The following is a 15352-nucleotide window of genomic DNA, read 5'->3' on the forward strand; positions in this document are numbered from 1 at the left end:
TGAGACCTCAGACAATCGGGGAGTCAACCCATCGGAGGGAGCAGCTATGCATGCTACATAAGTTCACACCCCATCGAACTCATTCAGAGAAGGGATAACACCATGATGCGCTGGGCTACAAATGTGCATGGGAGACTACTTTCCCATACACACTTGGGACTGAATTCTGCAAGGGTTAATTTCCCCAGACAACCCTACTGGCTGCAAGCAGTTTATAAGTCCAGATTTCTCCCTAATAGATAACAGAACAGCAGAGGGCTTTAATCCTTATTTAAGCCACGAGACCTTCCTGAAGATGAGACCAAGCACCTAAATCTTAAACAGGCTGCTAGCCCAAAGAGATCTTATGCTCACCGTTCAATAAAGGCAAATAAATCTTTGTTGACTCCAAGGTAAACCGTCACTGACTGAATGTCCCAGTACAACTGCAAATGTTCTCCTTTGTGCTTCTTTCAAGGATTGCTGTGATCTATGGGGCAGCTCAGGGTTTCAGCATCCCTTTGCAAATCCGGGCAAACTATAAATAATCCTTGTGTTGAAGGTAGGCACTCAATAATTTTATACATCGCGTAATAATATTGGTTAGGGGAAAAAGCTTCAGGCCAAGGCTTGGAACTTAGCAGGTTTTTCTGTGGTTTTCAGAAATTTCACTTCAGCTGTTGAAAGGGAGGAAGTGCCAGACTGCTTTTCAAGTGCTTTCCAAAAGCTCATTTGGGTAAGCCAAGCAGGCAGCACAGAATTAGACGCTGAATATTCGTTTGATTTCTCAGAACACTTGTGCAGGGCTGTTCAAACCGTTCTGACAAGACTTGGGGCTCCGAAACTTGCCTCATCACAGACTCAAAATTCAGCCTGGCTTCATCATTGCCTTTCTGATTTCAAAAAAAATGTTTATAAACATTGACAAAAAACTTGGTTGGCTTTGAAATCATCTGGGATTGACATCTAATTTTTCTTTATGATGACTAACAACATTTTTGGTGTGGGGGTTGTACTAAAAACTTAAGGTCAAGCTCGGCATATGTGTGCAATATCAGGGAAGGCATGAATTCTTGCTGACCAAGTCTGTTCTTAGCTCTGGACAGAGGAGAACCTAAACAGATTCATTCAGATCCAGTTTGAGGATTTTGTGTACACACACAAAACAAACTCCTGATTAGGCAAGACTTATTCTCCCCTTTATGGTATGATTTACATTTCAGTGTGCGTATCAGCGTAACAATACACAATGTACTCTTCAGAAAAATAACCGTTGGAGCCAGCTGGTATTAGCAGGAGAAAGGGTTTAGCTGTAGGCAAGACAGATTTTATAAGAATACATTGAGGGGTCATGTTTAGAACAGCTCCAGACTCCTTTTTTAAATAAATTATGTTTTGAGTATGGACAAAATTTTCTTTTATACAGTTTTTACCCTGTTTTCCTGTGACAGACTAAGTTCACAGAACTATAAGTATTTCCAACTGATGTTGCATCCTCAAGCCAAAGTATTGGAAACACTGATACAAAAAATGAGAACTGTAAGAAATTTTTATTGTTTCCCACTTTAAATAATGGATACAGAGACATAGAGCAGTTTCCCACCAGATAGCATGAAACATTGTTGGCCCTTCTTTCCTTTAAAAACTAAAAGCACGATCCTTTAATTTGTTATCTCCCCTCTCCATTGTCTCCCTCTTTCTCTGGGACTCCATAGTTCTACTTCTTCAAACATGGGAGAAGAGAAAACCTGAGGTATGTGGCAGGACACCACACATGTGCTCCAGCCCATCTCCCTTTGCCCCATGCTTCCTTGGGTCCCTACGCAGAGCTCAGGCTGTTTGAGGACATATGTCCCCCTCAAACAGTCCCCTCAAAAACCCAACAGGGGGTTGGGTTTCACTAGGGATGTAGATCACCACATCTCCAGCACTACTGTCCAGCATGGAACAGGGTTCCCACTTCAGATCCAAGCAGGTTCCTAGTCAACAGGACCTTTCTGTGTGCTCCATCCTCACATCACCTCCCGCCCCTCAAAGGTATTCACCATCTTGAGTATGAAAGAGTCAGAACTGGGCTGCTCAAATTGTCACTCCCTTTCCCAGGCAACTCCCAATACCACTTCCCCTAATCAACTAATTAACAACTGGCTGTTTATCCAGCTCAGGAGGTGGCTGTCTGGCTCACATAGCCCATCTTATCTGACATTCCTTCAAGACGCAGTTTCCTTAATGAGGCCATGTCACTGCAACAGAGATAGCGGTGATGACAAGCTCCAGGACTCAGGCAAGAAAGACCACCCTGGCACAATGAGGATGATGGGAACTATCCTAGCTCTGCTGGAGACGGGTTCCTGTGGGAGATGCTGATGTTTTACCCATTATTTGCGAAACTACGTGGAATGCCAACATGGCAGATGTTATCCATTGTCTCACCACAGAGTAATATCAGAAGGAGCATGAGAATCACTCATTTCTCGTTTAAGCACAATATGGGATTACAAAAGAAGGGTTGCCCCAAGACACATGGGTTGCAGACCAGGTTAAGTAATGTGCAGCATTATGTCTGCTTCCCAACTTAAAGGCGTGGAACGTGCAACCCAGGTATCGCATCGCAACAAGCTACTGGGCATCAGCTGCGCTGCAGTAACTGTTTGTGTGAGTTTCTTTGGACCATGTCAGTGAAACTTACCTTAAATTACTAAGCCAAATTACATCATTCTACACTTGGCTTACCATGGAAGTTTAAGATAAGTTTAATTACTTTGCATTTGCTATGGACTAACAGCACATATAAAGACTAACTGTGACTCAGCTGCTGCCCAGTTACTTGTCACAACACAACATCTCAACCATGCCTCTAAAATCTTATCTGAAGCTAAAAGACCCAATGTAGGATGACAACAAACCATAGCTCCAATTTAGCTGATAGATCATTGTCCTGGAACACAGAGGTGGTTAACCAAAAGGTATACAAATACAGAGAAAAAGGCCTATGTGGTAAAGAACTTATAAAGCAATATCAATGGACAGGGGAAGTTTTCCACAAAGGTCAACTTCAGCTGATGGACGCTGATCTACCAGGCTTCCTTCACAGCCAGGACAGATAGAAAACCTGCTCAACTTTCCCACTTCCTACTGCAGGCAGCTGAGCAAGACTAGCCTTCCTACACAAAAGCTGGCCTTTGCAGACAGTCTGGCATGTTTTGCTTTTTATAAGATATAATCCAGAAAGCGATTTTTCTTTTATAATCAGCTTTGCCTTGTCTCAGGAACCAGAGCCTAAAGATGAAACTCTACACTAGAGCCACCAACTGTTTCCATCCCTTGTTTGAGCAGAAAACTCAGTCTAGAGTTCACGGACTCCCTGTCTTTCTGCAACAGTGCTTGCAGACCCTCCTCCTCTGCCCAGTTGCAAGACACAACACCTTCTAGAAAAGAACACACTCATCTGAGCACTCTTAGTCAAAAATCGTTTTCTGAGAGTCAAGAGACTTATCAGTGCTCTTGCTCAGCTCCCTGTATCCTACTCCCCTCCCAACCCAGCAGCTTACGTGATGCAGTTATGTGTTGTAAGGAAAAAACCTGAAGGGTTCTAAAATAAATCACATTTAAATTCATATTAAAAGAACATCCTCAGTGATGAGGCACTACTAGCCTGATCATGAAAATGAGAGATAGCTTAAACGTGGCACATAAGGTCTCAAGAAATTCAAAGCCACCTTTTGTAATTCAGATCTAATATGCTACACGAAATATAATCTTGAGTAGGTCAAAGAGATATAGGAGGGGAAAAAAAGCTGATATCAGCAACAAGACCTACTTCAATGAATCCTGTGGAAAAAAGCCTCTGATAATCCAAGGAAGGCTCTTCCAGTGATAACATGTCTCACTTGCCAACTGTCCCTGTCACTGTAAAGAGCTTTGGATCCTTTGAAGGACACTTCAGACGAAATTATACAAAACTTGCATACATTTTTCCCCTAACTCTATCAGATCCCACTGTTCAGAGGGTAGTGCCACTTCTCCCCACTTCTGAAGTGCTGTCTGCAATGAAGTTGGTGCTGGAGGAGGAGGAAGAGGGACTATGATTCTTCAGGTCAGCAGGTTTCTTCCTGAAAAGGCTCTATGGATGTTGTTGACCAGCTCCTTTTCCACATTTGGTGGTGTGTATGGGCTCATCTAACTTCAGGCATCTAAGGGACGTGGTTTGTTATTGCAGTTGTCCATAGAAATCCCCTGTGCATTTTACCTCACCATGACAGAAAGCAGCCTACCCTTGAATAACCACCTACCTAACGATGTCATCACACTGTCCAAAGCACCACACTGTTTGGAGAACTTACATCTGCCGGCAATGGAGAAGGAAATTCTGACAACCTACAGCATCATAGAATTCCACAGGAGAGTAAGAAGAGGGTTGGAAACACTGAAGTTGATGTGAACTTCATGGCATTCCGTTGTTAGGGCCAGAGATCTTTAGGAAAAGCAACAAACACTGAAAGACAAGCACTGATCCAGCCTTTCCCAAAGCAGTCTTCACCAGGATGAAGGCAGTGTCTAAAGCTCTGAAAGCCAATAACCCACGCATATATGCAATCAAACATGGTGCTCACTCACGTGATCCTTCTTCTGCTGCCTTGACCAAGTGGGATTTTTTCTTCTCCTTCAGGTTTGCATTGCTATCCTGGCTCGACAGGCTGAGAGATGAGCCATCCAGGCTGTTTCGCTCGCCTTCATAGCTCTAGTTGGAATGCACATACAGAAGGGTAATGAGGTTGAGTGCTCAAGTGTTGTCAGCTGTTCCCATGTGCCTCCAAAAACGCGAGAAGAAAACCCTGTAGCTCCCCAGGTATCTTTTTGCTCAGTGTAGCTCAAATGGATGAGACTTGTAACTTACTGCAGGTCATTAATTTACTTCATTGGTAACTTTGACAGGCCATTTTGGATGTGTATTATAATAAAAGAAAATATAATGGACCTAGCAGACTTTAATGGTGTGTTGTGACTCCTTCCCTGCTACCTCTGTGAGCAACAGCCACAGAAAATTTAGGTGGATGGAACGGTGCCAGATTTGCTTATCAAGGCACACACTGTGGTGTCAGAGTACCTGATACAGGTCAAAGAATGTAAAAGGGAGAGTGCTGCAAAGCTGAACGATATGAAACATCTATTGTATTTGAAGAATTGCTGCAGATGTGTGCAGTGTCATTCTCCAATAAATATGAGGCTCTTACCACACAGTCACGTAATTAAAAAAAAAAGGGGATTAGCTTTTCCTCATTATGAACTGATAAGAGCAATGGGGTAAGTGTGACCACAAGAATTCATAGCATTGTCTGCTGCAGTTTTATGAGGGAGCATATGGCAATACTCATCTATGGTGTAACTCTTCTTACATCCATTCTGTTGTATTCAGGATGAATCTGCCCAATTTTATTGATGGTAATTTTAGTGGTAACTGTCAATTAAAATGTCACTGTATTTTGCAAAGTGGACTCCTTAAATACAATGGACTTATAATCAGCTGCTTTATTATGTCTCACTGTATAGAAGCAAGAGCAGTCTATTAATCTTGTTTGCTAATTTTAATTAGCACATGTACCTCGAATTCCAATTAGCTATGTTAGCCTAATGAAGCAACAGAGAGTGTGCGACTAGAAAGGGCATTTCAGTAAGAAACATTTGGTGCTTTGAGTGGTAGAAAACAGACCAGACTGCTTATGTCTGGCAGTGGTGGAAGAAGGAGCTGAAAGGATAAACCCTTCCAGTTCAGTGAGGGTGAAGTCAAAGGACCCAATGATTTAGTGGAGGACTTTGAATAGTGGGGACGCATAACCAACCTACTTTGTGGGCACAGCAAGCAGGGCTGCAGGGAAATATACTCTACTGTGCATCAGCAATGTGCTTTGACTCTCAGCTGAAGAGTTTCACTTAAACACCTTGATTTTTCTGTTGAAACTGCAGATTGCAGAGCTAGTGATAACGGGACTGAGAGTGGCCATACTTTCAGTCCTTGTCTGAAAATCATGAGTTCTTTTAGGCAAGCCAAAAAAAAACTAAGTCCCTAACGAGCGGTCTTGGACTTCACCCAGATATTCGATCATTTTATTTTGATTAGTAGCAGCGGGTTGGGATCACAGCTTTGGGCTGTACCTGTTCATAAAGCGTACGTTCTATCTTTTTGTCCTCTTTCTTTTTAGACAGCCAGCGCTCACACAGGAAAACGAATGATTCCTCTGTGGTTTCATCCAGGATCTCTACTTTTTCCAGGAACCAGTCAGGACTGAACATGCTATTGTCATGACGAATCTTGATCTTGTACAAAATGCCAAGGTCCACAGCCTGTAGAGTAAACGTATCCTCCTGCAAGGTGTTCAATAGTAGTTGCTTCTGTTAATGAGCTCTCAACAGATCATCTACTGGACAAAAGTAAACAGAGACTACAGAGCACAATATGTGTTTAAATTCCATCTTACACGATGGTGTTTGGTTAAAAGCTTTGCAGCAGTCTATAGAGGCATATCTGTATGCTAAAAGTGTTCTGCAGGGAAACATTTTGAAGCCTGCTTCTGCTATGAGGGGAGCTGCAAAAAAAATTACTTCTACAACCAATTAGAATATTGAATTTCTGGAATTTTACATCCTGATTTGTAAGTATGCTTCCCTTTGTAATTCCGTTGGATTTGTATGCACAATGCAAGCAAGACAATCTTTGCCATCATTACATCTGAGTATCTCCGTATGAGGCTGCGAATATGACTCACGGACTGACCACAGAGTACCACTTTAGAGTTATTTTGTCAAACACAGCTGCAGTTTAGGTCCCATCAATTTATCATGCTCTGCAGTGAATAAAAATACGTACTACGTACATAGGAATCAGTTGCACAGAGTCTATGGGAATGAGAGACGGCAGGTTTTGTGTGCTTAAATGTGCAGTGGACAATTCAAGCCAGTTTATATGGACCAAGCTCATAATTTGTCTATCAGTGACTTCACAGAAACATCTACCCGTTTGCCGCAGTGCCTGTCAGCTAAAATACCCAGCTGACAATCCATACAAAGCATTCTAAGAGGTAATGAACATGGCAAATGGAATCAATCAATTAATCTCTCATAGGAAAACTCAACCTATAAAAATAGTAATGGACTTGTTAAGTTAAAGACTGTGAAATGGAAATTGTTATTAACCCGTTGTGTTTGTACCTGTCCTCTTTCAAACTTGTTGAAGTTCATTTCAGATTTGCTGAGTTTTCTCTCTCCTGTGTCCCCGAGATCTCCATAGATATTTAGAAAAACATTAGCATCTGTCCCAGCACCATAGATATCTCCAGTGAACACGCTGATCTTGTACGTGTGAACTGCAGAAAGAAACGGAGAAGTGATTTCTGGCCAGGAGAATTACTAAGGTTGATCTTAGATACCGAATTTACCTAAGAAAATGGTCCCCAAACTTTCCATTCACCACTCAGTACTTGGAGGTTCAAAATCGCACATGCTTTATCCTTCCAGGCCTCTGGTAATTATATGAAGATTGGGGAACCACTGGGCTGAAATATGCTGACTTTCCTTTTCTCCCTCTAATCAATGCCTGTGTATTGCTTTGATCACATAGATCACAGCTAAAAATGCAAAGAATCATTATGGTTATTACTGGATGCGATGTCAAGAGAGGTGAGCGAACTCAGCACCTTTTCATACTAAGGCTCAAGGGAGCTACCTCCGAGAACAAGTGATTCAGTGTTGTGAATTCTTAATACTTCATCTTCCATAAACAAACTCCAGGGATTCAGATGTGCAATTACTGCCAGAGTTAATGGCACGTATCTCTATAAATTCCCCAAACAGAAAGAGAACAGGTTTCTGGGTCCTTTTGCTGAGACAGTATTTAATTAAGGAAGTTTTGGAGCTGTATTTTTTAAGTATCTTTCTCTTTAGCTTGCTCAATGATGATCCAATAAAACCTCATCAAATCTTTAGTAATGTGCTTTACTAAACCTGTTAAATACTCCTATTTTTATTCTGTTACTCTTTTCCCAGTTACGCAGGGAAAACAAACAGTTACCAAAAGCATCATCTCCAGGAAAACAATTACAAACTGTAGGAGTCTCTGATTACCCTGGTGGCATACAAGCCCTAGAGAACGCCTCCCTGCAAATCTCAGGGCAGTGCAAATGAGGAAGAGGCACAAAGTCTTAGTCAGAAATCTTCTTTGGACTTTAACAGCAGCAAAGATTGTCTTTTTCTTCTTTACCTCAGTTTCTCAGTAAAATAGGGCCTATTCTGCTTCATAATCCCTGAAAGGTTTCCATCGATTTCTCTAAGAAATGGATCATGACCATTCACTAAGCTAGGTCCAATGCCAGGTTTTCTGGTTTGCCTCTTCACATTATGTCCAACAGAATTACGGCTTCACATTTGAGGGACAACTACTACATTAGTAATGAAGTAAGCAATGCATATAGTCTAATTAGTCAATTCATTCCTCTTTAGCATTTGCTTGCCAGTTCTGGAGACCTTCAGGACTGAATGCAGCCTACTATACAAAATACGATCCTCAGAACACCACAAGTTGATCTTCCACTGCTGCCATTTGCACTGCGTCAGTGCTCAAGATGTGTGTGGACTCATACAGATGCAGAGGATGTAACTCCCGTCTCAGATATTTTATATCTAAAGCAGAAGCTAGCAAAACTAGCCCTAGCTCCCAGCCAAAAGAAACCTTCAGTTATCCGAAAAAAAACGTATTCCATAGATTGTAAAACTTGTTTTAAGGCTTTGCCTTTAGAATGGAAAAATGAGTCACCTGGGTTAGTTAACACAAGGTAACTAGTGCAAGGTAGGGCAACGGAAGTCAGTAAGTTAAAGAAAATGTCATGCAGGCATCTAGCATCAATGCCACTTACTAACTGATACTGAAACTGTCCTTGCCTCTGTAGGAAAATAATCTCCCATGAACTATCATGTAGTCCCTAACAAGGGAATAAGTACACCTGTCTCTTCGGAAGTGCAAAGGCAAAAAACAGCAAGGCGTCTCCTCCCTTGGCAATGGAAAACACTTACAACCCAAATAAATTCCACCCTGACAACGGGTGGACTGTAAATGCAAATCAGACTCTGAGAGAAAGGAAACACGGAGAGGAATGATTTTCTCTTTTGAATCATCTTGTTGCCAGATGCAAGAGCCAGGAATGAAGATGCCATCTGAATCCAATTTGCTCTGCTCAGGCTGTAGGAAGGTTCATGACTTTTCGCAAGGGCAGATGGAGCACGGGGTGGGAAAAGAAGGTTCTAGAGGAAAAAAGAGTTAGGCATAGCTGGGCATACAGAGAAGCAACGAGTTTAGGATGAAACTTCAGTTCTTGTTCAGTTGCTTCAGCTACCAGGAGGACACTGAATGTGAACATTTTATTCTCCTTCCCAGAGGTACTTTAATGAGGTGAGGGTGGCTGCCTAGAGCCAAATTTTTAGTGTCCATATGTACCCAAAGAGCCATAGAAAAAATAACTTTGGGAGGAAAAGGAGCATGAATCCGACTGTTAGGGTAGGAGAGGAAGGGGCAGAGTGTGCAAGACTGGTGAAGCTGGGCAAGCAAGTAAAGATGTCCGCAGAGCCTGAAGGACAAGATGGAAGAATTTTGTTAGGCATCAGAGGATATGTGCAAACTACGCCTGTGTGAAAGGGTGTCTGTGACAGGTTTATAAACGCCCTGTAGGAAAATAATGGTATTATTGCATAGAAGTACTTCAGGGATAAGAGAGGCCAGAGAACAGGAAGGGAAAGAAATGTGAACCATTGTACCAGCCTTACTTGAACCACATACCCACAAGTTTTGTTCCAAAACATCAGATGAACAGGTCCCTACCTACTCCTAGGATTGTATTACCTTCCAATGGGTCTTCAACTTCTTCCTCTATCTGCTTGAGCGTCCCGTCCTTCATGAGTTTTTCAGTAAAAATATCAGATGGTACCAGTTCTCTGACAATCTCACCATCATCTTCAGACTTTGCGAGCCATCTTTCACATGGAAATGTGACAGTTTCCGAGCCCTGAAGTAAACATGACAGACATAATCTCTTCAAAACAACGTGAACACGTTAGCATTTCCCCTTTGAAAATACTCTGACATGCAGGCAAGGATTTTCAACTCATGTAGGTATACATGTGTATGTAGATGCAGACCTGAAATAGTATATAGAAATATGTTTCCTCCAGAAAGAGGACATCTGAGGACTCTGAGAAGAAGCACTGAATGTGTAGCAGAGAACAATATTCCCAATGGCTGCGTGAGACTGGCTGTAAGATCCAGTAGGTCTCTGCCCTTCCCCGTTTTTGATCTTGCAAATTCCTAATCAGGACTGCACCATTCCCGCTGAAGCTGTGCTTTACTGAGACTCTGCAATCCCTCTTCAATCCTTATTCAGGCAGCATTCTCTTTGAAGTCAGCAGGGTTTTTTTCCTAAGTCAGTACTTCAAGGCTTTGCCCTATAATTCTGTGACTCAAGCTGGTTTCCAGGCAATTCCCATACAAGCATTAAGAGGAGAAAAATAGTGATTTAATTTTCGATCTTTTGTTTTGACTTCACTTTGGTGGAAATAAATATGATTTCTATCACCAAACAAACAAAAACAATAGAACATGTGTTTTCCACTTGGTAAACAAAATCAATCCCAGACTACTCATTAAGAACAGACTCCCGTAAGGCCTCCAAGATGGCAAGATACAGGCGGCTTTCTCTGTGCTGGGCACCCCAGGCTATGTCTCCATAGAGGGGCATGAGCCATCGTGCAAGTTGTAAAGCCCACAAGTCTGAACAGAAAAAAAAAAGTTGGTTTTAATCTCATGGTAACTAAATAAAGGAAGAAAAAAATGGGCCTTTCCTTACTGACCACTTCATTTCTCTCCTAAGTAGCACTTTCCACTCCTCTGTGTGCCATCACTTTCATATATAACATACCTATAAATACTATCCACTTTAATTACTCTCGTGTAATTATTTATCAAACCAACAAAGGGTCCTTTCTTCATTATTTTTACTATTTAAATACTAAAATACTAATATATAGTAAAAGAAGGGAATATCTGCCACTGTAGCAGTATTGAATACTGTTATTACTGTACTGCCTTCAGCTGCCAGATCCTGCCCTTCCTGACACTGGGGAGGAATAGCTTGTGCACCTAAGGTCAGTCAGTCCAGTCACTGCTAACCTGGAATAAACAGGTCACTGCACCTCCACGCACAGACCCCAAACATGTTGGTCTGCAGCACCTGAACCCCTTCAAGGGGCTTGCGTGACCGAGTGTCTTGAGTCTGCAGCAGAATCATCCTTTGAACCCGCACAGCCCAAATCTGCTGCTGTGAATAAAACACCATTTCTCCTCCTCCCTGCTGCTCCCTGCGGTGCCGATGTTTAACCCCAGACTTGCAATGCTTAGCTCCGTAAGGAGGTTTGGAGCATGGCTCGTACAAAATGGTGTCACGCAAAACTGGCAGCGCTTTAGGTGATTTCAGATATTTTACTCTCAAGTGTCATTTGTGCTGCAGAAGCAAAATACAGGACCTAATGACTGGCCACACCACTACTTCTGAGACCTCCTCATTTCTGCACTGGCTGTCTGACACATAACCTGTACTATCCCACTGTATGCTGAGCCAGTGAACAGCGCTTAGCTCCCCACCTACAATCTGGGAAGAGAGGGCTTTCCACAGCAACGCTTCAGTGCTGAAACTCTCTCCTCCCAGTAGAGATCTCACTTCAGTCATGTCTCTGGCTGAAGCTTTTAACTGCTCCTAAACATTCATAGTGTTGGCTGTACGTGTCATTGATATGAACACTGTTTATTTGGTAATAGGATATCTAGGGACTTGAGTGCCTGCTCAGTGGGGCATAATGTGCAGTTACTGCAAGAGTTAATTGTATCATTATTGTTAATCACCATGTCATTGCCACAGTTTTTATTGGAGTTTCCTTGTTAGTGATTGCATTAATATTTAAGTGACGTAAAGTGCACTGTTTTATGTTACCCACAGTAAAATCCTCTTGCAGCTCCGAACAGAATTTTTTTCATCAGAGTCTGGCCCTAAGCTAGAAGCAGGGTACGATAGTGTGCTAAAAGTCAGCGCTTTGCCCTTCTCCAAGTTGTAACAAATGAAATATAATTATCAGATATAATTGGCGTGCCAAGACAGAGCTTTATTGGCATGCAACAATCCTAGTTTCCTACCCAAGCGCTTTCAATTTAATCGGAAAAGTTACTGACCTCATTTTTCTTTTGCAGCATTACAGATACATCTAGACACATCTTAGCAGTCTAATCAGGTAGCACAGCTTTTAGAAGCGTTGGCAGCATATTGCTATCCTGTGGCAGGTCATAATATCCTGCGGCTGATCAGCAGCATCACGCAGTGCTCTGCTTTCTTCTTTTTTCCCATGCAATAATCAAAAGATCAGCAGAATTGTAAATCTCTCCATTTTTAAGTTGTTCATGGTTTTTCTCCTTTCCTCCAACTTCTCAGGTTTCTCTTCGTCTGTCCTTCAAAGCTGCTGTAATGACCGCAGAGCTGGGCAGCCCTGAGACCCTTTCTGGGCTAACGGAAAAGCGCCCCACAAGGAGCTCTCGGGAGCTTCAGAAGGTGCTCAGTTATCGGTAGGTGTAGAAAGAGGCAGCCCAGGAATTCTTTTCCCTTGGTTTTCATACCTTTGATCATACCCCCCTTCATCTTCCCTAGCCTATGACCAATAATAATATCTCCAAAACCAATGTCATCTTGTTCATTAACCTGACAAAGCTGTATAAGGCAAGGGTTAGTCAATACACAGATAAAGGGTCCGATAGTAACAGATTGGCAAAAAGGTGATCATGAGAAAAAAATCAACGAGTATTGGCTTGTGAAGAAGCTTGTACAGAAGGATACAGGCTTGAGCATGATGAGGAGGGGTCAAGGCAGATCTTTGAGTGGATCGTGAGGCAAAGAGAGCAAAATATATCCTGGAAATTTTGAAGAAGGAAGCAAGATGAGAAGAGGTAGGTTCACTAAGAGAGGTGGGCCCATACGAACCTCATGAAGTTCAACAAGGCCAAGTGCAAGGTCCTGCACCTGGGTCGGGGAAATCTCAAGCACAAATAGAGGGGATGAAGGGATTGAGAGCAGCCCTGCAGAGAAGGACTTGGGGGTGTTGGTTGGCCAGAAGCTCAACATGACCTGACAATGTGAGCTTGCAGCCCAGAAAGCCAACTGTATCCTGGACTGCATCAAGAGAAGTATTTGTTTTGTCATTTCATAAATAGGAGAAAGATCCAGCATAGCATCACTGAGGACATCACTGAGCTTGTCACTGCTCTGCAGCTCCTCTCCGGATACTCAAAGACCTCCAATTTTCTGCTGGTGCCACAAGATTTGGGGTTTTCAGCAGCACAAAGGGACAAAGAGCAAAACAGCTTATTAAAAACTGGATATTTAAACTAGGAACATCTCTCCTCACCCTGCTGCTTCTATTTTTGACCCTAAATCTATCGTCAGGGTCAGTAGGTAAATGGAGGTGATTCTCCCTCTCTACTCTGCCCTGGTGAAACCCCACCTGCAGTGCTGTGTCCAGCTCTGGGGCCCCCAGCGTAAGAAAGATGTGGACCTGTTGGAGCAAGTCCAGAGGGGGCTCACAAAAATGATCAGGCTGCTGGAGCAGCTCCCCTATGAGGACAAGCTGAGAGAGTTGGGGGTGTTCAGCCTGGAGAAGAGAAGGCTCCGGGGAGACCTTAGAGCGGCCTTCAGTGCTGAAAGGGGGCTGCAGGAGAGGTGGGGAGGGACTCTTGATCAGGGAGGGTAGTGACAGGATGAGGGGTAACGGTTTCAAACTGATAGAGGGGAGATTTAGATTAGATATTAGGAAAAAGTTCTTCACTATGAGGGCAGTGAGACACTGGCACAGTTGCCCAGAGAAGCTGTGGCTGCCCCCTCCCTGGAAGTGCTCAAGGCCAGGCTGGATGGGGCTGGGAGCAACTGGTCTGGTGGGAGGTGTCCCTGCCCATGGCAGGGGGGTTGGAACAGATGGTCTTTAAGGTCCCTTCCAACATAAACTCTTCTATGACTCTATGATTGTGCAAGCCATGTTTACACCAATGCTTGATATTAGAAGTCACTTCAAGAGAGGGCAGACCTGAACATTGAGGTGGAGATGAAAGCTGACCTTCTTTTGGAATAAGAGGAGAAAGGACAAGACAGAGGAGAGAGCCCAGGCGTTCCCAAACACAGCTACAAATCCAGTTCTGAATTGGTCCTGAAAAGGTGACTTTCTTCTGAACTTCCCTGCAGCCAGCTACGTTCCTGTTCATACAGCCAGTACCCAAAAGCAGGGCCGAGGAACAGTTTCTTATGTGGACAAGATCAGCATGACCAATCTGGTTGCACTGCCTTAATCCTGTTGACATGAACAACCAAAAGTCCTAGGACCTAACTTGGTGGTTTTTATGTGAGCGATTCAGCGACTTTCACTGACAGACATTATTCTTGTCTTGATTTTACTGGTTCCCTGCATTTATTCTTCCAGAAATAAAGGATGGATGAAATTATTTCTTGTCCACATTTAGCAACGATACTTTTTATTTTAAAATGGTACACCCACTTCCCACTTCCTTCCCCAGGATTGTTCAAAACAGAACCACACATGAAAATATGAAGCTTTGGCCTCTCATGCCACCCAAAACCTCCAATACCTGTTAGCCTTGGGCACTCCGGGCTGTCCAGAAGCAGTGTTGAGTGCAGCACAGGGGCATCTGCTCAGCCTTGTAATTCTGTGCAAATGTATTTGCACAGCAATGGGTAGAAACCCAGGAATCTCCTATCAGTCCAGCCAGCAAAGAGTGATATAAAGAATAGCGAAGACCCCCAAAAGGTTGACAGGCAACATCACTGCTTTGCTCCCATCCACCGCCAGGAGAAAATAACTCTATTCTAGTCAAAGGTACAATGAGAACTGCGTTTTCTAAAAAGCAATGATGGCAGAGTCTTATAATCAGCATTTGAAGTATAAAACATGGTAACACATGTTTGTTGTCCCCAGATCCCCAAGCTCCAGCAAGTTCATTAGTGTGCATTGTTCTTTAGGGAGCCATTTTTCACTGTTAATCACACTTTGTATACAGAAGATGCGCTTTAGGAAAGAGAAACGGCTGCTAATGGAAACAAATTGCAGAGTGCTGGGATTTGCAGCCTACCTTTCCATTTGGCAGCAGTCTCCGAATCGCCACACGGTCCAAATGCCATCCGGAGTTCAGTCCTCCACCCTTGTGTCCTATGCGAATCTTTTCAATAATGTCACCAACATCCTCCAACTACAGAAAAAAAAAAAAAAAAAAAAAAAAAAGGAGAAAAAT

The 15352-nt window shown here is 43.0% G+C and overlaps 1 protein-coding gene across 1 annotated transcript in view; it reads right to left on the reverse strand.

Annotated features, from left to right (window-relative positions):
* The window catches only part of LOXHD1 (lipoxygenase homology PLAT domains 1), a 140747-nt gene that overhangs the window by 44052 nt on the left and 81343 nt on the right, over window positions 1-15352 (reverse strand). Inside the window, exons 26-30 of the mRNA XM_086480188.1 lie at window positions 15194-15310; window positions 9866-10028; window positions 7186-7340; window positions 6133-6342; window positions 4597-4720 (exon numbers count right to left, since the gene is read on the reverse strand). Coding sequence (XP_086336314.1) covers window positions 4597-4720; window positions 6133-6342; window positions 7186-7340; window positions 9866-10028; window positions 15194-15310 — 769 coding nt within the window. The remainder of the gene's footprint in view (window positions 1-4596; window positions 4721-6132; window positions 6343-7185; window positions 7341-9865; window positions 10029-15193; window positions 15311-15352) is intronic.

The sequence above is a fragment of the Leptosomus discolor genome, chromosome Z (genome assembly GCF_034619465.1).
Source record: "Leptosomus discolor isolate bLepDis1 chromosome Z, bLepDis1.hap2, whole genome shotgun sequence".
NCBI classification, from domain to species: Eukaryota; Metazoa; Chordata; class Aves; order Leptosomiformes; family Leptosomidae; genus Leptosomus; species Leptosomus discolor.